This window comes from Mytilus californianus, unplaced genomic scaffold (assembly GCF_021869535.1).
Source record: "Mytilus californianus isolate M0D057914Y unplaced genomic scaffold, xbMytCali1.0.p SCAF_11, whole genome shotgun sequence".
NCBI classification, from domain to species: Eukaryota; Metazoa; Mollusca; class Bivalvia; order Mytilida; family Mytilidae; genus Mytilus; species Mytilus californianus.
Window position 1 is genome coordinate 35,709,638 of NW_026262593.1, and position 27,424 is coordinate 35,737,061.

Here is a 27,424-nt window from a genome sequence, read left to right on the forward strand (position 1 = left end):
TTTTAATTTTAGTTCATTTGCATGTTTTGGAGTTTAGTGTGACGTCCATTTTCATTGAACTAGTCCACATTTTTGCTTAAGGGCCAGCTGAAGCCCGCCTCCGGGTGCGGGATTTTCTCGTCGTGTTGAAGACCAATTGGTGGCCTTCGGCTGTTTTCTTCTCTTTGGTAGGGTTGTTGTCTCTTTGACACATTCCCCATTTCCATTCTCAATTTTAATGTTATTCTAAGATAGAAATTCATAATGTTCGGCATTTTTTTCTCTTTCTAATAAACCTAACATCAAGTCACTCCCTCGTTGGTTTACTTTCTGCATAGACATAAAAAAGGGTACCCACAAATTTTTGGATTGTTATTTCAAATACACTCGGCATGACAAATACCAATGAGTACAAACTGTGCAACCCTGCTAACAGCAATGTTCTACTTTTCATATAACGCTGAATTCATATTAAACGTAACACTTTGATATATATCGTAACGACATGCATGATTATATTGCCAGCGTAAACTGAAAAAAAGATTCTTTCATAACCTTTGATTCAATTTCCTTTACTTATTAAACTCAATTCGAAATTGTTCAGTTTACGCTGGCAATATAATCATGCATGTCGTTACGATATATATCAAAGTGTTACGTTATCATGGTTATGTTATTGTAGGAGTGGTTTTTTATTGATAAATTTTGCACAACATGTCAATGTGCGTATAAGCGATATTCTCAAATTGTTTGCATTTTGTTGAAAGGGAGCATATCCAATTTAGTCGACGTGTATCTTATTAACCGAGGAAAGGGAGCCCACTCGAGTTAAGACACAAATTAAGTGTATGTGTAGTTACTCGCCCTTGTTTAGCTAGGGTTTAACTAAGGATGTACAATTCTACAGTTGAAGTTTCACAAAACACACACAAAAAATATATTGTGATCTAATTTATGGATTAGCTTAAACATGTTAAAAAGGCAATTCTGGTATTTTAAGATAATAAGTTAAAGTTTGAATATATTAAACCGGACGATTTTCGTTGGCAGGTTTAATAACAGATCAATTAATTGTATTATGTAATTTAAACTAAGCAACATAGTAAATTAATAAATCAAGATAGAATATATTATTTCCTTTTCCCTTTCAATTTTATTTTATTTGATTCAAGAGTTAAATTTTTTTACAGTTTAAAATTTACTATATTTGTAAAACAAATGTTTTTAATCTATTTTTCAATGGGTTAATTTGAAGAAAAAAAATACATTCGGTTAAATGCGAGATATTAGGTATCACACTTTTGATAAATTTACTTTATAGATAGGTTGAATTGAAAAGTTATGGTTTGTTAAATTTTTTTTTTTTTTTGTTAACAATTAGAGCTCTGGTAAACAATGACAATAAATCTATTAATAAGATGGGTTTAATTGAACAGTTATATTTGTTTACATTATAGATTTATAAGTGTAGTAAACATACAATAAATCTACCTTTATGAAAGATTTAATTGAAAAAATATTATTGTATAAATTGTTTATTCATTTTTGTATTAAATAGGCAATAAATTTACTTTTACGATTGGTTTAATTAAACACATATATTTGGTTAAATTTTAGATTTATTTAGTTATTAAACATGTAATAAATCTAGTTTTACCAGTGGTTTAATCATACATTTATATTTGTTTAAATTTATTATTTATTTTGTATTATACATATGATAAATCTACTTTTATGAGTGGTTTAATTGAACAATTATATTTTCTTAAATTTTAGATTTATTTTTTATTAAACATATCATAAATCTACTTTTACGAGAAGTTTAATTAAACAATTACACTTTCTTAAATTTTAGATTTATTTTGTATTAAACGTATACTACATCTACTTTTACGAAACGTTTAACTGAAAACTTAAAATTGATTACAGTGTCTGTAACTAGTATGAAAGAATTAGATGTGGAAAATATTGATACGTTTAAAGAAAAGAATATTTGATCAACATATATGTGACATATGTAGCATATTTATTTAACACATTCGGTTTGATTTTTATTAAAACATCTCTTTTATAACGGCATATACATTTCCTACAAATTTTAACCTTCAAGTTTACGTGTTTTAACATTTTTATCCACTTTTCTTTAGAATTTTTTTTAAAAGTTAATATCCCCACATGGTAATAACTGATTATAAAAATACATGCGTAGCAACAGATGAAAATAAAACCCCTAAAAATCCTATTGCCAGAGTACCTGCTGACAATTTGGAAAGCTTTGAAAACCTTTTTTGGCTTTGACACAATATACAGTCAATATACTATTCCCAGGTATCGGTAAGTCTCAATTGGCATTATTGTCGATAGCTGTGCTACCCTCCTAAATAAAGTATTGACTTAATCAGAGACATATATACACATATATATATATATGTCTCTGACTTAATTAATGATTTTTAATAAATTCGCTTAGACCCGGAATCACAACATAATTGTCCGATTTTGACTCTACGGAGAGGAAAAACCGGATATAGCGTTTGCGCAAAATCGACAAATTTAATACACGTGAGTTTGCAGAAGCTTTTCTGTACTACAGTCCACGAAGGTTTAAGCCCTGAATTAAAAATGTCGTGGCTGTTTGGTACAAATAAAGGACAAAATATTCAACCACCACAAATCTCCCTCCCGCCTGTACCACCGGATGGAGATGACAAGGGAGGAAAAGATGGATCTAAGTCGAAAATGGATGCATACCGATTTGACTCTGCAGCCTTGGAAAGGGCAGCAAAAGCAGCTAAGGAATTGGAAGCTACAAGTAAGAACACGTTAAATCTATTCTCCAACATTTATAGGACATGTCAATTTAAAGAATAGTGAATGCAACGATGAAGAATTGCTGATGAAATAATGTCCTTGAAAACGAAGGTTATATAAAATCTCATTAGGCTATCTAAGCTCAATAGGAAATGAACCCAGAGTGTTCATGTCACATTTTAAATATGTTCTTGTGGGAATGCATGTCGTTTCATAATCTTGTTACTGTATGTACCAGGCATTGATTATGGCATAGGTCCACTGCAGAGATGGTAATTAACAGGACCCTGTACATGTAGGCCTTTATAGCTTACTGTTCGGTGTGAGCCAAGGCTCCGTGTTGAAGACCGTACTGTGACCTATAATGGTTTACTTTTTATAAATCTTGACTTGGATGGAGAGTTGTCTCATCGGCACTCATACCACATCTTCTTATATCTACTTAAAGCAGTCTGGGACGTTAAGCGGTAGCCTGAAGCCCCTGTCTAGTTAAAATTAGTTTCGGACTAGTGAATGCATATTGCCGATAGTCTGACAGGTCTAGTGCATATCAGTGTGCACTTTTTTAATCTTAAAGTCTTTACAGTAACTGCAGAATGTCAGCCATATTGATAAACTGATACTCTCCTCCTTGTAACAATACCGTAAACCAGTTTGGAAGATTGTCCCTAATTACCAATTGTCCAAAATAAAAATAAATGGCGCGAAAACGGTCAGTACAATGTGTTTTCAAAATGTAAAATTTTGGTAATCATTGATTGATTTTTATTGCTTTGACCAAATAAAATATATTCATATCAATTTTGAGTAGGAAAACATTAATTCTTAACTGTCCGCTTGACATATTGTGTATTTTAGACAATTAGTTATTAGGACGACATCTATGACTGGTTATCGTTACCGTTATTTTTATGAAGAAGTGGTATCAGTTAATCAGCTGTTTATAAACATGGCTTCAATGTTTAACAAGACCAGGAAAGGCACCAAAAAGGCCGTCTGTCACATCCGACCCAATTAACAGACTGGAGGCATAAAAGAAGTACAAATGTATGAAGACAAACACATCGTGGCGATCAAAAGCCATTGGACAGACAGTCGTCACAGGTTTCAGTATGACAATGAGAGTGATACAATGTTTTGCAGTTACAGTTATGAATAATTATGAGGAATAAAATATTGAATGATTGATATGAGCTTTCTTCTTTTCTTGGTCTGCAGCAGATAGGATCATCTCTTAAATTGAAGTCAAATCTGAATAATGAATGAGAAATTAATTTAAACATGTTAAACAAAATGTAGTATTAAAGAGTTTATATACATTTAATTTACATGTCAGTGTTCTCCCCAGGCCGATATGAGGCTGCGGTGCCGCAGCGCCTTCATAATATTTTTGTAGATCCCTCAGCGTCTTAATTGGCCGTTGTCCCTTAATACTTGATCCCGCAGCGTGTTAATTTTCACATTTTCATTATAAATGTTGGTTAAAATTGTCAAGTTACTGATCACCGCTGATGGGTCGGTCAGTGTTACGCAATAATTGATAATTAGTTTTACCTGAGCCACGCTTATCTCAGCCTTATCAGACTATGTTATCAGGTAATAGCGTAAATGATTATCAAGAAGATAGATATTTTTTTAAGAAAATTAAAAATTTTAAAAACTTCAGTGCAGAAATTGAAGAAATAGATCGCAAATACATTGTATTTACGCATCGTCTGTGTGATCACTTGACCATTTATATTACGAATTTTTTCATTGGTCGAGAAGAAGAATCTATTTAAACACAACCAATGAACGTGTTGAATACACATGATAAATTTGAATACACATTGCTAAAGATATTTACGATGAAAACATTATTAGTTGAAAAAATTAAAATAAAGTTTGATTAAAGATAACGAGGAGTGATTTACTTTAATAGAAAGTGAAAAAATGTGGCTTGCAAGGTAAATTTGTCTGAAACTGTCATATTTTTAGAAATAAAATGATCATTGAACATCGATCGTGAATCCGTGCATCGGGAAATATGTGACAACACGCAGCTTCTGTATAATGTCACTGGTAAATAATTTCATATTGTGTATTTTAGACAATTAGTTATTAGGACGACATCTATGACTGGTTATCGTTACCGTTATTTTTATGAAGAAGTGGTATCAGTTAATCAGCTGTTTATAAACATGGCTTCAATGTTTAACAAGACCAGGAAAGGCACCAAAAAGGCCGTCTGTCACATCCGACCCAATTAACAGACTGGAGGCATAAAAGAAGTACAAATGTATGAAGACAAACACATCGTGGCGATCAAAAGCCATTGGACAGACAGTCGTCACAGGTTTCAGTATGACAATGAGAGTGATACAATGTTTTGCAGTTACAGTTATGAATAATTATGAGGAATAAAATATTGAATGATTGATATGAGCTTTCTTCTTTTCTTGGTCTGCAGCAGATAGGATCATCTCTTAAATTGAAGTCAAATCTGAATAATGAATGAGAAATTAATTTAAACATGTTAAACAAAATGTAGTATTAAAGAGTTTATATACATTTAATTTACATGTCAGTGTTCTCCCCAGGCCGATATGAGGCTGCGGTGCCGCAGCGCCTTCATAATATTTTTGTAGATCCCTCAGCGTCTTAATTGGCCGTTGTCCCTTAATACTTGATCCCGCAGCGTGTTAATTTTCACATTTTCATTATAAATGTTGGTTAAAATTGTCAAGTTACTGATCACCGCTGATGGGTCGGTCAGTGTTACGCAATAATTGATAATTAGTTTTACCTGAGCCACGCTTATCTCAGCCTTATCAGACTATGTTATCAGGTAATAGCGTAAATGATTATCAAGAAGATAGATATTTTTTTAAGAAAATTAAAAATTTTAAAAACTTCAGTGCAGAAATTGAAGAAATAGATCGCAAATACATTGTATTTACGCATCGTCTGTGTGATCACTTGACCATTTATATTACGAATTTTTTCATTGGTCGAGAAGAAGAATCTATTTAAACACAACCAATGAACGTGTTGAATACACATGATAAATTTGAATACACATTGCTAAAGATATTTACGATGAAAACATTATTAGTTGAAAAAATTAAAATAAAGTTTGATTAAAGATAACGAGGAGTGATTTACTTTAATAGAAAGTGAAAAAATGTGGCTTGCAAGGTAAATTTGTCTGAAACTGTCATATTTTTAGAAATAAAATGATCATTGAACATCGATCGTGAATCCGTGCATCGGGAAATATGTGACAACACGCAGCTTCTGTATAATGTCACTGGTAAATAATTTCAATGGTTTTAACTTTAACGAATTTGTAAAGTTTCGTTTATATCTATCTACCAAAGATAGGATTAAACAATAATACGCGCGGTAGCGTAATGTGAAACTACGGAAACTGGTCAGCTGTTCATTTATAAAAAAAAATTGTTTTAAAAAGTTGTATACCAAATATCTTAACCATATTCGATTTTATTAATTCTGAATGAACATGTTCTCTGCAAATAACAAAGGGGTGAATTATAAGCAAAAGGTGGATGATGGAAGTCGAAGTTTTTTTCAGACCAATGACTTCTAATGAAAAGGGGAATACACCTCCGTCTACAGTCAGTATAAGCAGATTTCATTGCTTCTCCTAATCCCAACCAAGCTCAAGTTTTAGCAATTGATAAAAGCAAGCACCATGTTTCTGGTTTCAATGACAAGTGGCTGACTGAGTTTTCATGGCTTAGAAATGTTAAAGGGGGTATAAGCAAAAGTTATTGTGAGTGGGGGTTTAATTTTTAACCCTGAAGAGGATAAAGACAAAGTTGAGGAACAGATTGTCCAACAAAATAACACTATCTTGAAACAATATCCCTAGAAGGAGCAGAGAGTAGAGATGAATATTTATATTTTGACTTCTTTAATTGACTGAATATAAATAACTTTTGTGTTTAAAATCAATTTATTTCATGTATATATTCTTGTAATTTATTTATACTCTGCATTATTAAACACATAACACAAAGCATTATAATTCATATTGCATGTCATGATTTATGACTTATTTCTTCAGATCACAAACGTTCACTCTAAAAACAGAGTTACGCGCCCTTGAATTTTGCGCCTTAAAAAAATCCTGGGGAGAACACTGCATGTACATGTATGTCTTAAAATCATAGAAAAGAGTCTTGAACAGCCTTGTCAACAGTTCTGAGAAGGTTTTTAGTCCCCTACCGACAAAGTCAAAGGGGACTTTAGGTTTGCACTCTGTCTGTCTGTGTGTCTGCCTGTCCATCCATCAGTCCTGCAAATAAGTTTTCCACACTTTTATTCTTCGTGCTTGAAGATATTGAAATGATATTTGGTGTAATGTTTAATCATGACAAGTTACAGATCAAGTTTGAAGTTTGTTCCAGTCTGACGATTTTGTGCAGAGTTATGGTCCTTGAACTTAGAAAATTCACTCAAATAATCAGTTTTCCTCACTTTTTTTCATCATGCTTGAAGATATTGATTTGATAATTGGTATATAGTTTTATCGTGACAAGTTACAGATAAGTTAGAATTTTGTTCCGGTCTGATGATTTTCAGCAGAGTTATATATGGTCCTTGGACTTGGAAAATTCACTCAATCAATTTTCCACATTTTTTAGCTCACCTGGCCCAAAGGGCCAAGTGAGCTTTTCTCATCACTTGGCGTCCGTCGTCCGTAAACTTTTACAAAAATCTTCTCCTCTGAAACTACTGGGCCAAATTTAACCAAACTTGGCCAATATCATCATTAGGGTATCTAGTTTAAAAAAATGTGTCTGGTGACTCGGCCAACTAACCAAGATGGCCGCCATGGCTAAAAATAGAACATAGGGATAAAATGTAGATTTTGGCTTATATCTCTGAAACCAAAGCATTGAGAGCAAATCTGACAGGGTAAAAATGTTTATTAGCTCAAGATCTATCTGCCCTGAAATTTTCAGATGAATCGGACAACCCGTTGTTAGGTTGCTGCCCCTGAATTAGTAATTTTAAGGAAATTTTGCCTTATTTGGTTATTATCTTGAATATTATTATAGATAGAGATAAACTGTAAACAGCAATAATGTTCAGCAAAGTAAGTTCTACAAATAAGTCAACATGACCAAAATGGTCAGTTGACCCCTTAAGGAGTTATTGCTCTTTTATAGTCAATTTTTAACAATTTTTCGTAAATTTTTGTTATCTTTTACAAAAATCTTCTCCTCTGAAACTACTAGGATGAATTTAACTAAAGTTGTAAACAATCATCATTAGGGTATGTAGTTTAAAAATTGTGTTTGATGACCCCGCCCTCAAAGCAAGATGGCCGACATGGCTAATAATAGTACATAGGGTAAAATGCAGTTTTTGGCTCATATATCTAAACCCAAAGCATTTCTAGCAAATCTTTCAAAAACAAAATTGTTCATTAGGTCAAGATCTATCTGCCCTTAAATTTTCAGACCATTCAGGCAACCCGTTGTTGGGTTGCTGCCCCTGAATTGGTAATTTTTAGAAATTTTTTCAGCTTTTGGTTATTATCTTGAATACTATTATAGATAGAGATAAACTGTAAAGAGCAATAATGTACAGCAAAGTAAGACCTACAAATAAGTCACATGACCAAAATGGTCAATTGACCCCTTAAGGAGTTATTGCCCTTTATAATAAATTTTTAACAATTTTCATAAATTTTGTAAATTTTTACAAAATAATTTCCACTGAAACTACAGGGCCAAGTTCATTATAGATAGAGATAATTGTAAGCATCAAGAATGTTCAGTAAAGTAAGATCTACAAACACATCACCATCACCAAAACACAATTTTGTCATGAATCCACCTGTGTCCTTTGTTTAATATGCACATAGACCAAGGTGAGCGACACAGGCTCTTTAGAGCCTCTAGTTTTGGCATGCTTGAAGATATTGACTTGAAGATATTGACTTGATATTTGTTATAAAGTTTACACCATGACAAGTTATAGATCAAGTTAGCATTTTGTTCCAGTGCAATGAATTTTCAACAGGTAGGGGACTATGTATTGTCAGGCAATACTCTCAGAATGCTCGTTATTGAAGGAAAGGAAAAAAAATTATCTGACGTGGAGAAAAAAACAACATTTTTGATAAGTTATATACACTTTCAGATACAAAAATGTAACCTCAGAATGCAGGATTTTACTTGTAATTTTCCAAAATTTTTGTGGGGGGCATGCCACTGAACCCCCCTAGTGGGGTTTGATCTCTTTGTGATCATCACTGGTGACACATTTCTGGTGTTGATAAAAATTTTATTCTGCACAAGTCTAAATAATAATGACGTCTTAACTGCTTATAGGTTATAAATTAAGTTTTTGCTGCTGTGACGCTTTCCTTCGGCTTCACAGCAAAAAATTTAAATATTGTATCAACTTCATAATTATTTGGACTACATTTGTGACATGAATCGTGGCTTACATGTACATGTCAATGCATGAGAGTTCAGAAGAGAAGCAATTACCTATCTAGAAATATGAAAGAAAACATTGTACCTGTATTTTTTTTTTAGTTAAAATGAATTATTTTACTTTAAAGAAAACCCCATTGCAGACATTTACCTTTAAATGGTGTGTATATATATATATATACACATGATCTCGTACCTAAAATAAGGCGCTAGAAATATATCATTTGATTTTATTCCACATTTTTTAGGTAAAAAATATTTATTGTGACTTAAGTTCTTTAAAAATACAGGTATTCTGTGGTATTTCTACGGACTAAGCATGGCAAATCTGATTAGTCTGCTAATGACATGTGGTGTGTGTATTCTATTGGTAGACAGGGAGGTAGTAAATAATTGATTACACTTAACATATAATTTATATTTGAAAAAAATTATAGTCATGATAGTCTGGAAAGATGCAATTTCAGACTAGGGTTTTCCAAAACAGTCATATTATGCGACAAGTCCATTTCATTCAATGAAAGCGTGAACACAGTAGCACTGAAAGGGATCAGACATGCATAATATTTCATTTGATTTTGAAAACAGTCCATGAAGGTTAGACGATTGTTTTTGGCAGAAAATAGTTTTTAATTTTTAGAGGGCCGTTCCTTTAAAGTGACAAAAGAGGTTACATTATTATTCTTAATACAAGATTTAATTAGTATTATTCTGAACTTTTTAAATAACATGAATAATAAACAAAGAATTTACTTCTGAATTTACAGGAAATTTATTTGAGTACATTCATTGTCATCACAATTGCTTTTAACATGGCATGCATGTATTTGGTATGTATTGTAAATCTTCAATAGACATGACATTAATTTAAAAGAAATATGAAATCTCTTTTATATACATCTATACTGATAGGAATAATTGTTTTTTTCAGAACACTCCAAAGAAGCATTAGAATTATCTAAAATGCAGGAGACAACTTTGCAGCTTGAAAATCAAAAGAAGCTGAAGGTATTGTGGAACTCTGTCTATTGTCAAATATTATTAGTTAAATAGTGTGCTAGTGACCTAATACAGTATATATGGGGTCAGTCAATTCCATATGGGGTGAGAGCGAAGCTCGAATCCCCATATGGAATTTACTGACCCCATATATATACCGTATTACGTCACTAGCACACTATTTAACGAATTTATCTTACCGACTATCTTAACGTGTGAAATTTAAACTAGTGACCTATCAAAATGAGCAAGTCTTCAATACCGTTAGCATTAAGAAACTACTTCCATTGATCCTACAAAAACAGATGCCAACAATAACAACTTGTTAGGTTTAAATGTGTTTTATAAATTTATTTCAATCTTGATCATCAATTTCTTCGTCTGTTGAAACCTTTGAGATTTTTTTCAGTACCGTTTTGTTATTATAAAGGGACGTAACACCACTACTAACCGTGTATGAAATAAGCCCCGCCTCCCTACTTACCTAATATGGAATATACACGGTAACCACGCGGACGATTTCAACCAATCATATTCTTAGAAATGTATAGGAGGTAAGATAAAAGAGATTATGTGTGTGTTCTTGTTCAGATGTATAGTTACTGGTAAAAGTTTTTGTAAGGCATACGAAAATTATAAAATAAGTTTGAAAAAAAAGGTTATTGGACTGTTGTACATGTTTGTTAACAATGTATATGTTGTATGTCATAAAACATGAAATACCCAATTGAATAAATAAAAATATCTGCAAGTTTATTTTGGTTACATCGTACAAGTAAGGATAATCTAAATTTAATGTCTGTGCTAAAATTGGAATACTCACTTAACTTAAATTTTTCATCAAAGTCTTCTAATATGGGTATGCTTATCACAACAATGTGTATAAATCCTTGCTTTTAAAAGGAAAACTAGGTGCCTCATGTTGCCTCGTTCTACTCCCAATTTTTGTGCATAACACTAATTTTCTTTTTGCGATTTCAATCACAAGCTTTGCCTTTTGAATAATTATATAATCTTAACTATATATCATGTATAGATATTTTATAAGATATTGGCTGTCAAGCAGTGCCACAAAAAACACAGATATAGAACTTTTAGAAACACAACTTATTTTGCATTTGCCATTTTAACTTTTAATTGACACTTATATTTAGGAAATGGAAGGACAAATAGAACAGCTTAAAATAGAACAGGCAAGAGTTACACAAGAGGAAAGAAGAAAGACATTAGCTGAAGAAACAAAACAACATCAGCAGAGAGCTCAATTCCAAGATCAGCTGGCACGGAAACGATATGATGACCAGTTATCACAACAAGTATGAAATTGGATACTTAAACACCTGAATAAGTCAGTGTTCTATCTTCCTTTGTAGCATTCACTGTCAGATCTCTTTTCCATGTTTTCCTAACATAGTAATTGAATTCTAGTATAATCTGGCATTAACATTTAATTGTAAAATTGAGCATTCCTGTGTTTAAACATAATTATGTAATATTTAATGGCTCTCCCAATAAAATTGGAAGCCCAAAAAAGACCAGGCATAATTAAAATATACTTGTGTTTCTGTTAGCCCAATTTTCCCTATTTTTAATGCCTACCCTAAAGATTTATTGTGATTTATTAACAACGACTATTAAAGTCCAACTCTTTCCCAAGTATATATCAGTCAACATTTTTATAAGAATTATATTATTTGCCTACCCTACCTTAATTTTTTCAGCATGTTAACAGAAACACGGGTATTATTTTTTTAGGCATTAGCGCTTTCCATTTTATATTCCATATCAGCAATGCAGTAATATGCTTAATACAAGAAAATGAGATATAAAAGTGGAAAAACAAAAGTTACATTGAATAGAGAAGAATGTTAACAAAATCTCTGTTAAAAAAAACAGTTCTCAACTCTATGATTATTGGTTAATAAATACACAATACAGCCTTATGTAAACTGTACTAACTTAAAGTGTATCAGTTTAAGATTGTGGTTAGTAAAAGGTAGTTTGATGTATTCAATTTGTGTTTCAGGCCAGACTTAATGAAGAAAATCTAAGAAAACAGGAAGAATCCACTGCAAAACAGGAACAAATGAGGAAATGTAATTATTCAAATATTTTAAAACTGTTGATAGGGGTATAAACTGACAAACTCATAATAAAAAAACAACAGGCTCAAAACCTTAGTAACTAACTCAACTTGTATGTCAAATGTATGCATTTGCTTAAAGAAAAAAAAATTGAATTCACGATAGTTCAAACATATCTTGTTTGCAAAAGTAGCAAAAATGATTTGACAGTTATACCAGCATTAGTGACGTTCCCTCCCTTGTTAAATATAACTAAGGAGGATGGATTAAGTTTCAAACAGAAGAGTTATACTAAAAAAAATACTCAAATTTCTATTTCATTCATTGTCATTACAGTAATTTGTATGTTTGATGTGTATTGGGAAATATAAAACTGCTTGACGATAATACCTCATCATTTGTGAGTAATAGCTCACAGTAGATCAATATATAGTGTTGAACAAGCAGATAATTGGTTTTTGTATATTTCAGCCACTTTAGAACATGAATTTGATTTAAGAAGAAAGAATGAAGAAGCTAGAGTGAAAGCAGAAATGAGAGCCAAAGCAGTAGTTGATAGAGAAAACCAAGATTTAATACGGGAACAGATAAGACTTAAAGCCAAGGAACAGAGAGAAACTGTATTGGAATCTATTAAGTAAGTATATGTCTGGTTCAAATTATATTTCATAGGATACTTTTTTATTCATACAAACAAGAACACTTTATATTTCAATTCTGAAAAAGAAAATCGCTGGAAAAATAGTCTGATTAGAAGCAACTTAACATTTTTATAATGATTACCTACGAAACTAGGTGGTAAATTGTTTCTGATCTAGGTTGGTCTCTCCCATATCAGGTTAAAGTTATTTTAATATAAAGTTGTGAAATTACATGTGCTCTTTATTGCTGCCTTACTTAATAGCAACAGCTATAATATAAAATATTTTGCTATTTGAAGATCTAGAGCATTCTTAGAGTTTACAATGTTTAATGATGTCTATATAAATGAGTAATATTTTATATTTGTTTTCAGAACTGCAGGTTCAGTTTTAGGTACTGGTTTCCAAGCCTTTATATCAGACTGGGATAAAGTAGCAGCCACTGTAAGTTTATAGTCAATTTGACCAGCCCCCTTTTAGAGAGAAATCTCAGTTTAATATGTTAATATATTATCTTGTCCCGATGTAGAATAAAAAAAAAATAAGCTGCAGTTTTAAATATATATAGTATTATATTTATCTGTGAACAAATGACTGAATTATATTGAGCCAAAAATACTTAATACAATAAAATAAAGAATAATCAAAATTGACAACAACAATTCAACTGGTCTGCAATATTATTTACTATGGTCTACATGTTTCGCAAGGCAAGCGTCATCAGGACAATTTACCTACAGAAATTATTTACTGAAGTACCCAAACTGGTATCTTGAATTTGACATCACAATGTGTGTTGTCAAGGTGAGAGAAACAATGAAAAATGAAAGTAGCAATAAAGAGTTATAAGTAGATAAGATAAATATAGATATATAAAGTTTGTTTACAATGTAACTTGAGTTTGTTTTACTTATATATGATACATGACATTGTTTTAAAGGCTAGGTATCTAAATGGACGAACTTCCCATGGTTCCTACCACTTCACAAGGCTTCTCTTCCAACCTGGCCATTGTTAGACGGTACTACTTCCTGGCGCGTTTTTTATTATTATTTGAGTGTTGCATTCATTTGCATTATTTGACAACCCCGCATACCAAGGTATCCACTTCATGGACTCTAACCAAAGGATTCCCACAGGCATTGGTTCACCAGATTGAGTTTAATAAAATAAAGAATATAGAAAAATTTATATCATTTCTAATATGAGTTTTATGGGATTTGAACTTCAACTGACCAGAGCATCCATTAGATTTATCATACACATTTTTTAGTTAATTTTGATAATATTGATTAAATTACTACTTTTGCAATTTATTGGCTAAACAATATCTCATATAATACCCAAATAAACCTACTTTATATTTTTTAGGCAGCAGGCCTAACACTAGTGGCTTTTGGTATTTATGGTGCAAAGTACGGAACTGGAGTAGGTGCCAGGTTTATTGAGGCCAGATTAGGGAAACCTTCACTAGTCAGAGAAACATCTCGTCTCACAGCAGTAGAGGCTGTCAAACATCCAATCAAAGTAAATATCTTACATATCACTTTCATTTTCTTCTGACAGTGATAATACTTTGAATTTGTAATTTTTCTCTAGAATTGATTTCATGGCATTAAACAAATCTGTTATATTTTCAAAACTACTGCTACCATTTGTCAAAGTAAATACAAATTTCATGAATGTTTGATTTTTCATTAGCATGTACCAATGTGTTCTATTGTACTGATTATCATTGGAATTATGATTGATGTTGTTTTCTTAACATCTAATGACAAATATTTAATGCATATTGAGAATGAAAAAGAAGTTAACAATAAAATTGTAAATGGAAAAGGGGAATGTGTCAAAGAGACATCAAGCCAACCAAAGAGCAGAAAACAGCCAAAAGCCATCGATGGGGCTTCAACACAGCAAGAAAATCCCGCACACGGAGGCGGGCTTCAGCTGTCCACTAAACAATAATGTATACTAGTTCAGTCAAAAATGGACGTCACACTAAACTCGGAAACATATAAAGAACCAAAATTATAAATCATACAAGACAGATTTCAGAGGTTCCTGACTTGGGACAGGTGCAAAAATGTGGCATGGTTAAACATGTTTTGTGAGATCTCAGCCTTCCCCCTATACCTCTAGCCAATGTGGAATAAACAAACACACGGCAATACGCAGGGTAAAACTCAGATTAAAAGAAGTCTGAGTCCGATGTTAGAATAGGTAACAGAAGAAACTAAGCAAAATGACAATGATCAACATAAATTAACAAAGGAATACTAGCAGTTACATACTGACATACCAGCTCCAGACCTCAATTAAACTGATTGAAAGATTACGTCTTTATCATATGAAAATCAAGTCCAATCCCTCCAGTTAGGGTTTAGTATCATACCATCATGAGATACACAAGAAGAAAATTACCTGTATCATGTCAACAACTGGTTTTAGAATAAATTTGTTTATTTTTGCTTCCAAAGACCAAAATAAATGAATAGGTTTTACAAGCTGGGTAGATTGGTATGAAGGGATATAATGATTTTTTTTTTAAATGGATACAAATGACAACTTAAAACACATTTTCTAACATTACATCTTGCACTAAATGAATTGAAATTTCTGCACAAAGATACAAAGATTTATGTTGAGATTGGTATTGTTATAACCTTGTTTGTTATAGACAGTTAAGAGAATGGTCACTAAACCAGAAGATGCATTGAAAGGTATTATACTCAAGGTATGTTCATTTGAGTTTTTAGTTGATTTGTCTAAATTTGCCTGTCACATTGAATCATTTAATAATATTGTCATTCTGATCCAGATATGTCAATAGACTTGCAAAAACTTTTTGTCTAAAAAAAAGACACAAAAAATATTTGATTGTTTTGGATTTATAAAGTCAAATATGCAGAAAGAACAAGCTCAAAAGAGGAATAGAAACATTTTTACACTAATACAGAGCAAATGAAGTTGAATTATGTGTCTTTTTCTTTGCAATAACTTATGAACCATCAACCAATGCTTTCCAAATTTTAAAATGTTGATACTGAGGACTAAATGGAGGTCAAGATCGATATTGTCAATTTTCACTTTCATTGTTCAGGAGTTATAATCCTTGAAGTATTATGCATGCGCTCAGTCTTGACTTTTTTATAAAGCTTCATCCTAGGTAGGTCAAGGTAATATTTATATCATTTAAATGTATTTTAAAATACATTTTTGATTTTTGATATTCTACTTTCTATTATTTATAGCCATCACTTGAAGAGAGATTACGGGATGTTGCCATAGCAACAAGACATACAAAAAAGAACAAAGGTTACTATAGAAATATATTGATGCATGGACCACCTGGTACGGGGAAAACAATGTTTGCCAAAGTAAGTTAAAGTTTTAATCAAGTTTCAAATTCTTTCCAGGTTAAGTACTAATTTCAAAATTTTGTTGTTAAAAAAAAACCTCTGCTGCAATATATATTTGGTTTTTGTTTCTGTTAGAACATGTAGAAATTGCCTCTATCTGGACATGTTTAATTCTTTTATCAATATACGTTTCTAGTATGTAATTTATGACTTGCATTTCTAATTACACTGTATGTACTATCATAATAGCCTTAATTAGGTTATTGGTTAATTTATGCATGTAAATCAGAAGAATTATAGATCATGGTTAAGGTCAATTTATAGTAAGAATGGAAAATAATCAAGAGCCAACCAGATGCTTGGATGTCATAATGTGTAGCTTTTTTCATATGATTACATCTGTGGTTTTGGAGTTATGTGGAGAGTTCTGTAGTCTGTGGAGTATCGTGAGCTCATGACCAGGTCATAAAAAAAAATTGAACATTTGTTCTTCCCGCTTATTTACAATGTAGAAGTAAGAGCAAAGATTGAGTCAGACAATTGTGTATTAGTGAGTTGACTTTCATAATTTGTTTCGGCCTGTCATACTAGCACACATCAGGGCATATTCATCACATTAACAAGTTATTCAACGCTGTCCTGAATAGTCATGTTAAATTTTAGCCATCAATCTTAAATCTATAAATCCCTCCTTTGATATTTTACAGAGTTTAGCTAAACATTCTGGTATGGACTATGCCATAATGACTGGAGGAGACGTTGCACCTATGGGAAAAGAAGGAGTAACGGCTATGCATAAAGTTTTTGATTGGGCAAATACAAGTAGAAATGGGTAAGCTGTGATTCTTGTTGTGAATAATAGCCATAGCATTCCTTAGAAACTTTTAGTCAGGATATATACTATAAATTCAGAAATTTTTACAAAAATTGCAACAGGATAGGTTATATGTAAAAATAAAGAGTTACATTTTAATTTTGATGGCATAATTTGATGCAACATCCTGAAATTGTAATAATTAAAGTAACATTGTTTTTGCATTGTTCAACAATGCCAATAATTAACACATGCAGACCTTACTTGGGGTAATCCTGGACTCTTTGTTTAAAAGGCTTAAATATGGTTGAAATCCATATTTTGTCAATTTTCACCAAAATCTCTATTTTGGCCTATTTGCCATGTTTGCTATGCAAATTTCTACTCTTAATTAATAAGTAAAGCTTGACAATAAATCATTATATTTTACTTTTCCACATATTTATACATCAATTTAAAACACTATTCCTTTTGAACTGAACAATTTGGGGAACAAATGGTGCCCACACTGCACCTATTCCATTAGCAGTTACAAAAGTCATACACTGTATTACCTGCAAGATTGCTGCTTCAGCTTCATGCACAGTATAGTATACCACAACATAACCTAATTCTGCTTTGTTTACTTTTCAGGGTATTATTATTTGTAGATGAAGCTGATGCATTTTTAAGGAAGAGAAGTAAGGTAAGCGGAAACAGGACAGTTCAATGTTATTGGAAAGACTGCCCTTTCAAAATACCAATTTGCCATTTCAGAATCTAAAGTATTATGGGTAATTTCATTGTCCGTAGCCCAAATTATGTCATGTTGTTGGTTGAATTTCTATTGTTTCCCATGTCATAAGCCAATCACCATGTTTTTGAAAATATTACCAAGAATGTATTTGATTCTGAAATGCTGAATTGGCCAAAATGTTTTTTAAGTTGCAGATTTAATTCAACTCTTTAAAATGATCGTCTGGATCAAATGTTGTATGTCAAATAGTATTGTGAAAGAAAAAAGCATTATGAATAACCACATTAATCATAGGCAATCTTTTTATCACTAAATATAATGAATGCATGTAGTAAACAGTGTCTAAACCAAACCTCTTTAAATTCTAGATCAAGGTTTTTGTTTAAACATGAATTCTAATTCACAGCATTTTTGTAAATTATGCCTTTTTCAATAGAACTTTTTTAAGACTTCAAAATTACCTAAAAATCTTGTAAACTAAAGATAGAGTTGTGTACATTTAACAATGTTTAAATGCTATAAAGCATTAGAAAAAATGAACATTTTGTGGCAAAAATGATATCTGGATTTTTCATTTAAAATGTATGTGAAGAAATAAATGTTAAACTGTATATAATTAACAAACTTTTGGAAATATTCTGTTAGGAGTTTCTTTAAAATACTTCGAGAAATATGAATTTTTCTGAGCAAAATATTTGATTGTATTGCTAACAAAAGGAGTGGTTGTAAAATATACAAAGGGAGAGAACATCCTTTTATAATTCCTTTGTGTCATGTTATTTAAGAGCTTGAATTGTGTATAAAAGACAGATTTCATGTTCAGTTTGATATATTTTACTGTGTTGTCATTATGTCAGTACATTTGTACATCTCCAGGCTTTGTACAAAAGTTATGAATTTATATCCATGACAAGTTACAGATCAAGTTTGAATTTTGTTTGGTTCAGATTATTTTTTTGCAGAGTTAATATATGGTCCTCTGACTACGAAAATTCAGTTTTCCCCACTTTTTTTCTTCCTGCATGAAGATATTGATTTGATATTTGTTACATAGTTTGACCATGATTAAGTTCAAATTTTGTCTGTTGATCTGTTTTTATACGACCGCAAAAAAATTTTTGTGGTCGTATATTGGCATGACGTTGGCGTCGTCGTCGTCGTCCGAAGACACATTGGTTTTCAAACTCTAACTTTAGTTTAAGTGAATGGATCTCTATGAAATTTTACCACAAGGTTCAATACCACAAAAGGAAGGTTGGGATTGATTTTGGGGGTTATGGTACCAACAGTAAAGGAATTAGGGGCCAAAAAGGGGCCAAAAATAAGCATTTTTGTAACTTCCAGACATAACTTGTGTGTTAGTGTATGGATCTCTCTGACATTGTACCACAAGGTTCCATATCACAAAAGGAATGCTGGGATTGATTTTGGGGGTAATTGCCTCAAAATTTTTGGAATTAGGGGGCAAAAAAGGGGCAAAAAACAAGCATTTTTCTAGTTTCATGACAATAACTTGTGTGTAAGTGTATGGATCTTTCTGAAATTGTACTACAAGGTTCCATATCACAAAGGGAAAGCTGGAATTGAGTTAGGGGGTAATTGCCGAAACATTTAGGAATTGGGGGCCAAAAAGGGGCCAAAAATAAGCATTTTTCTAGTTTCCAGACAATAACTTGTGTTCAAGTGTATGGATCTCTCTGAAATTGTACTGCAAGGTACCATACCACAAAGAGAAGGCTTGGATTGATGATGGGGGTAATTGCCTCAATATTTTAGGAATTAGGGGCCAAAAAAGGGGCAAAAAACAAGCATTTTTCTAGTTTCAGGACAATAACTTGTGTGTAAGTGTATGGATCTTTCTGAAATTGTACTACAAGGTTCCATATCACAAAGGGAAAGCTGGGTTTGAGTTTGGGGGTAATTTCCCTAAACGTTTAGGAAAAAGGGGCCAAAAAACACATTTTTCTAGTTTCCAGACAATAACTTGTGTTCAAGTGTATGGATCTCTCTGAAATTGTACTGCAAGGTACCATACCACAAAGGGAAGGCTGGGATTGAGTTTGGGGGTGATGAATCATAAGGGGGTTCTAAAAATTTTGGGGGGGGGATTTTTTTTTTTTCCTTTTTTTTCTTTTTTTCCTTTTTTTTTTCTTTTAAAATTTTCCATTTTAAGTTGGTTATTTCTGATTTATATTTAAAAGCAAATAATAATGATATGGTAGGAGATACACACCAAACAGGATGTGTAAATTATTATATAATAAGTATTGTGCAATAGCAAGAAATTTTCAATTGCACAGTATTGCACAATAGCAAGAAATCTTCAATTGCACAGTATTGCGCAATAGCAAGAAATCTTCAATTGCACAGTATTGCGCAATAGCAAGAAATATCCAATAGCACAATATTGCGCAATAGCAAGAAATTGTCAATTGTACAGTATTGCGCAATAGCAAGAAATATTTAATTGCATAGTATTGTGCAAAAGAAGATACTTCGTATAAATTGCTTATTTCTTGACCAATTTCAATGGGGTTTTATTCTTGAATTCTTGGGGTTCTTTGATATGCTGAATCTAACTGTGTATTTAGTTTTTGGATTTTGGGCCCCGTTTTTAAATTGGTCCACATTGAGGTCCGAAGGGTCCAAAATTTAACTTTGTTTTATTTCATCAAAAATTGAATTATTGGGGTTCTTTGATATGCCAAATCTAACCGTGTATTTAGATTCTTAATTTTTGGTTCCGTTTTCAAATTGGTCTACATTATTGTCCAAAGGGTCCAAAATTAAACTTAGTTTGATTTTAACAAAAATTGAATTCTTAGGGTTCTTTGATATGCTGAATCTAAACATGTATTTAGATTTTTGATTATGGGCCCAGTTTTCAAGTTGGTCCAAATCGGGGTCCAAAATTAAACTTTGTTTGATTTCAACAAAAATTGAATATATGGGGTTCTTTGATATGCTGAATCTAACCATGTATTTAGATTTTTGATTTTTGGGCCCTGTTATCAACTTTGTCCACATTGAGGTCAAAAGGGTCCAAAATTAAACTTTGTTTGATTTCATCAAAAATTGAATTCTTGGGGTTCTTTGATATGCTGAATCTAACCATGTATTTAGATTTTGGATATTGGACCATAATAGGTGAATGTCCAATTTAAAATTTTTAAGTTCTTAGGTCTACCACATTCATTCTGTGTCAGAAACCTATGCTGTGTCAAATATTTAATCACAATCCAAATGCAAAGCTGTATCAAGCTTGAATGTTGTGTCCATACTTGCCCCAACTGTTCAGGGTTCGACCTCTGCGGTCTTATCAAGCTGCGCCCTGCGGAGCATTTTATTTAATCTTGTTGATACAACTCCTTTTGTGAAACTTTATTCACAAGAAAAACTTTCATATATTTTAGTATAAACAGATTTAGTGTTCAATATTTACACCAGGAGCTATTTGGGCTTAGTTTTTTTTCAATTTAGAAAATATTACTAATTACTGATTAAATTAGCGTTTTGTTCCAGTACAAAGAATTTTTAACCAGTAGGGAACTATGTATTGACATGCAATACTCTCAGAATGCTTGTTTCGATTTTCTACCTGATCTCTTCATTTAACATCATACATGTTTGAAGGAAATAGACAAAGTAAACAAACTAAAATTTAAAAACTGGATTGTATTAAAAAAAATTTGCCCTTATTCAAAGATTTCCCTGGATTATAAAGGATAATTTTGTTTTGCAGGAACTTATCAGTGAAGATTTAAGAGCGACGTTAAACGCCTTTCTGTACAGAACAGGAGAACAATCAAATAAGTAAGTTTGATATGAAAAAAAAAACTATGAAATATTTCAAATTGAAACAATATAATGCATTCATTTTAAATTAAATAATGACCGTTTCATTCAATTCTATGATTTTAATACAAATAAGAAATTCATGATGAAAATATTTGCAAGGAAAAAAGCTACAGCACAACCTCATGCAATAGTTTTACTAGTTATGGAAAGTTTACAGTTTTTTTATGCCCCACCTACAATAGTAGAGGGGCATTATGTTTTTTCGGTCTGTGCGTCCGTTCGTTCTTCTGTCCCGCTTCAGGTTAAAGTTTTTTGGTCAATGTAGTTTTTGATGAAGTTGAAGTCCAATCAACTTGAAACTTAGTACACATGTTCCCTATGATATGATCTTTCTAATTTTAATGCCAAATTAGAGTTTTGAACCCAATTTCACGGTCCACTTAACATAGAAAATGATAGTGCGATTGGGGCATCCATGTACTATGGACACATTCTTGTTTTAATATAAATGATAATACGCAGACATGACCAGATAACAGTTTTAAAGCTAAAAGCTAAACAGCAATTGAAGTTCCAGTTAAAATGTATGATATGACCTGTTAGTAAGCAAATAGATGTGGTCATCTGCCAATGAGACAATTACTCAACCAAAGAACAAAATACAAGGATTTAAACCACTGCAGGTTGGCATACTGCATTTAGCAATAAAAAATACTCGTACCTTACAGTACAGTAAGCTATAAAAAAGGCCTCAGAATGATAAAACTATCAACCTGTTGTAATTTAATAACATTATAAAAATAAGACATGCTCATATATTAAGTAATGTGGGGTGCATTTAAATGAGACTGCAACTTAATGTTTCAAAAACCAAAAGACATCTAGCCAAGAAGTATAGTCTACACCAGAAGACAGCGTCTATTTAATATGTGAAGGTCTGAATAGTCCTTCATATACAAAATTAATCGTCTGTTTTGTATTCTATGATTCTCGATGTGATTAGAATTATGAAATTTTTGGTAGATTTATCTGCAGTAAAGTCAGGGTGTGTTTGGTTGGTCTTCTGCCCAGAGTTCACAAGGTAGATGACATAATTAATTGATGTTTGGTTAACATCCACTGGCATTTTACATGCATATTGTGAATGAGTATTTTGATAATAATTTCTGAAGGCAACTGCCATTTTTACCTTTCTATCTTAACAAATAGAAAGAAGCAGCAAATGTGAATACCTATATATAAAGGATGTTACAGTCAACAAAATGATCACTTTGTTGTACAATCTCCCTGGATAATATGAACTAGTCAAAAGTTTTCAGTCATCAATTAAAAATGTAACTATGGTTACAGGTTTATGTTAGTATTAGCTAGTAATCAGCCAGAACAGTTTGACTGGGCAATTAATGATCGATTAGATGAAATGGTGGAGTTTGATGTACCTACGTTAGAAGAAAGAGAAAGATTAGTTCGACAATATTTTGATTTATTTGTTCTCAAACCAGCAGCAGAAGGAAAGAGGTATGTGTTCTGTTTGTACTTAGGAGACATTGACTTTAAACATTATTGATAGGAGAGTGGACACAAGGTCATGTCCAAGATTCATGGAAATAAAAGGGAGTATTCTTGGTTAGTCTGTTTTGGTTTCAGATTTAGGATATTACAATACTGTAAATTCAGAAATTATTGCGTGCATTTATTATTGCGATTTTGTCATTTTAGACTAAAATGCGATTTTAATTTTTGTGATATTGAGAAAAATCCTGTTTAACTCATAAAGAAAATTTCAACATGCGAGTTTTAATTATTGCGATTATAACCCGGTCGCATTTTTTTGCAATAATAAAAACATCGCAATAATTTCTGAATTTACAGTACATTTCAGACTTTTAGGATACTCTTTTTTGCACTTTACAGAACAGAGTACCACTGGAAATATTAAAAAATACAAAAAAGGAGTCCTTTCGCGGTCGAAGAAAATAAGTTTTTCACATGTTATCTTGACTAATTTATTTGAATATTTGTTGCATTAAAAAGATCAGAAAAGGGAAATGAAAAAAACATTTTCAAGGGTTGATGTGAATTGAAAATTTATGAGAAGATTTTACATAGACAAAAATACCTGTTATACTAGAAAATAACTGATGTGTCATAGGTATAGTCCTTTTATTGCAGTTCTTCATCTTTACAGTTACATGGTGGTCTTCATTAAAATAAGAAATAAAAGTTTGCATAGTGAGCATCAGCACATTTATAAAACTGATTAGATAAGTACAGGAAATGAAAAACATCTAGTCATTAAGCATGTTAAGTCAATATCTACAGCCTCAAAGTGAATGAATATAGCATGCTCAATTGAGCCTCTAGTTTAGTGATTAGTATAGCTAATTATTTCTGAAACTTGTGTTTTTGTCTTTTGATTAGGAGACTGAAAGTAGCAGAATTTGATTATAGTGCTAAATGTGCAGAGATAGCAGCAAATACTGAAGGGCTTTCAGGGAGAGAGATATCAAAATTAGGTGTAGCATGGCAGGTTAGTATAGACATAGTCAATAGTGTACAGTTGTTGTAATACTCTTAAATTTGAGGGAGAAAAATGCATGATATGTTGTTTTTATTCTCTAAATTTGAAGGTGTCACTGACAAAAATTGGATTAAATTTTCTTTAACCAATAACTGAAGAATACTTCTTTTTTCGATTTTGATAATTTCAAATTTTGTCATTCTAGAGTTGGGGACTTCAGTCATGGAAAATTTGACATTTCATCAAATGTTGTACAATAACTCAACTTTGTTGTGATAAACTTACTGTAAATTTTTTCACAGCCGGATAGAATCGACCAAAGTTATTTTCAAGTTTTTCATTTTTGTCTTTCCAGAGTTATGGGACTTTTTTTTTATGAAAAAATGAAACTTTTTCCACATATCATACTTCAGTATCCTTAGATTGATACCCTCAAAACTTTAGTGTTTTTGAAATAAATAAAAGGGAGATCTTTTTTAATTTTGAAAATGTCCTCGAAAGGCAGGACTTTAAACTGTTTGATTTAAGTTGACTTAAACTGTTTAATAAAAAAAAAACATGTTGAACCTTAACTCTTGATTATAACATGTACAAAGGTTTAGTTGAATATTCACAACTGTTGGAATTGAAATAGGTAAAAGTAAGAAACCTTTTTATTTGTCATTGCAGAGTTATTTGATGTTAACTGTCAGATTTAAGGCAATTTTTTACATATGACACTCTAGCTCTAGTATGCTTGGGACAAATTACTGCAAAATTATACATGTTGAGATTGGTGAAGATAGAACTCTTATGCTTTTTCTGGTTTGTCCTTTTAGAGTTATTGCACTTTTGACAATAATATTGAAGGCATTGTTTATAAGCCTAAGGATATCTTCTCTTCTGATTAGCTGCCTTTTTAATATTCCATTTTATTCTGGCAACAATTTCAACGTGCACAAGATTCATGTATCATGTGCACTTGGCACAGTTGTTTATTGTTTGTATGTTTAAATCTAGTTAGTATGCAAATTAATTTTCATTGTAAATATTCTGCTTTTCACATGAATAATTCATGAAATGATAAAGGAAAATCTGGCTGAATTACAATTCTACCTTCAGCTGTCTGATTGATGAAAAGGGGGGGGGACATTGAAACTATAATAAAAGAGGAAAGACATTGAACAGTTTTGGTTTAAATCCAAACGTGTAAACAAAAAACAAACCTTTTTATTTCCAAACTTCACAATTGAAAAGTTACACTTGACAGATTAGGCTCAAATTATGTATTAAAAAGACAATTATACGAGAAGAGTAATTTTTTGACAATTCTTGATTCAATGCTTTACTTGCTTTGTCTGTCAATTAATTAAGTTTCAATTTTATGAAATATTTCTTCAACTTTCCTGATGTTTTATGGAATTGCCCTGCATTGAACACAACATCTATAGATCACTTGTAAATACCAAAACATTTCACTTAAACCTTAACTTAATTCACAAAATATTTGTTGTCTACAGCTTATTTTCTTTCGTATGAAATCAACTGCAATAGTAAAATGAAGGTAGAATTTTGGTTTTGGGGTAAAGATTGCATCAAATGCAATAAAAAGCCTCGTGTAACTGGCTTGATATTAATATCTTCCAGACCTCCTCACTATCTTTGATAGTTCAACAATAAAGTGCAATGAGATGAACATTCAATGACCAAAGGAACATAACTCCAATTTTAAAATATTGCCTAAATGCATAGATGTTTCATTGTTGAATACAATTCAATGTTTACATTGCATAATGAAAGCAATCTGTTCCTACCAGTATTCACAAACACTTTGATTGAACAATATTTGTACAACTTCCCCTTATTGAATGTTATAGATCCAAATTTTCCACTTTTGTGTTTTAGGCAGCAGCTTATGCATCCGATGATGGTATTCTAACAGAGAAAATGATTGATGAACGAGTTCAGGACACGATTAAACAACATGCAAAGAAAGTCACATGGCATGAAGATCAAGATGCTAAAGCAAAAGAACATTTAGGATCAGCATATACATCTATAAAAGATGCTTCAGTGACTCCGGCTCCTACTAAAAATAGTTAACCAAACAATAACTTAGGTTTTATTTAATCAATTAAATGCTGGAATTTATCCTATTCCAGATTGAATTTAAGTGCCGAATTATACTTAACCAATACTGGTATTAGCCAACAAATTTGGCATGGCAAGTTAAAACGAATTTTCTGTTAGAAAGGCTGTGATAAATGTATGTAAATGGACCAAGTTACAGATTTGCATGTTCTACAATACAGTGGTGACAAGATCTTCAAGCCAGAAGTGTGGTATTGTTAGGCTCTGCATAAGACACACCATGACTTATCATCCCAGGTGTAGTCAATATAGAGTGTGTATAGAGATGTTATGTGTGTGTTAACTAGAAGCATGTGAAATCATGTTATTGCGACAGATTAAATAGTTGTGATTGATATGTTTTTAAATGTTGTCGCATACTACTGTAATCAGTACAGAAAATAATAAACCAGTTTTTTATTTAATATTTTTTATTCTTTAAATGAAAATAAATTTTAGTGCTTTTATTACCATCATCAGGATCAATACAATAAGAATTTTCTCCCTGGTGTACTAAATTCAGATACCTTAAAAGAGGTGTTGGCTATGATTTAGGCAAGAAATTAAAGTATGGTATTTTGTTTGTCTCAAACATTTATAAAAGCTGAATTTCAAATAAATTTTGCTGTAAGCAGTCAGTTTAATTTAATTTGTTGAAATAAGCTCAAAAACATCACTGATGTATTATTGGTTTGCAAGCCAGTAATTAAACCTCATTTGAATCCAGAAAATGGCTACTTCCGTTTTACTTTTTCAAAGTCATATGTAATGCTACCTTCAATTTTACCCATAGCTGGAGATTGGTCACACATGTGCTTAGAATGTTCAGTTATTGAAAAATAAAAAAAAGAAGTCACTGGGAAGAACCATTACTCTGACTGATTCTGCCCACGAAACGTAAGTCTCATGCAGGTAAAAAATGATTTACAATTTTTTTAATCTACAACATAAATTAAACAAACCTAGAAAAACTGGTCATGGTTTACAATTGCACATGTTTGTGTATTTATGTTTTAAGTCCATGTAGGGTCATATGAACACCTGCATTCTTCAGAGGTTTTCTCTATAGTTAATCAGATAGGGTCTTATCTTAAATACACAGGAAATGCTAATACATT

The 27,424-nt window shown here is 31.8% G+C and overlaps 1 protein-coding gene across 1 annotated transcript; it reads left to right on the forward strand.

The window, feature by feature from the left end:
- The first annotated feature begins 2,530 nt into the window (after window positions 1-2,530).
- LOC127719981 (ATPase family AAA domain-containing protein 3-A-like) lies at window positions 2,531-26,731 on the forward strand. The gene is made up of 15 exons (XM_052226360.1): window positions 2,531-2,791; window positions 10,177-10,253; window positions 11,399-11,560; window positions 12,271-12,340; window positions 12,800-12,965; window positions 13,344-13,413; window positions 14,341-14,496; window positions 15,647-15,703; window positions 16,221-16,346; window positions 17,036-17,160; window positions 17,776-17,827; window positions 21,621-21,691; window positions 23,027-23,194; window positions 24,098-24,206; window positions 26,082-26,731. Exons 1-15 carry the CDS (start codon window positions 2,602-2,604, stop codon window positions 26,277-26,279), a joined length of 1,797 nt encoding a protein of 598 aa, XP_052082320.1. The 5' UTR covers window positions 2,531-2,601; the 3' UTR covers window positions 26,280-26,731.
- The last annotated feature ends 693 nt before the right edge of the window (window positions 26,732-27,424 follow it).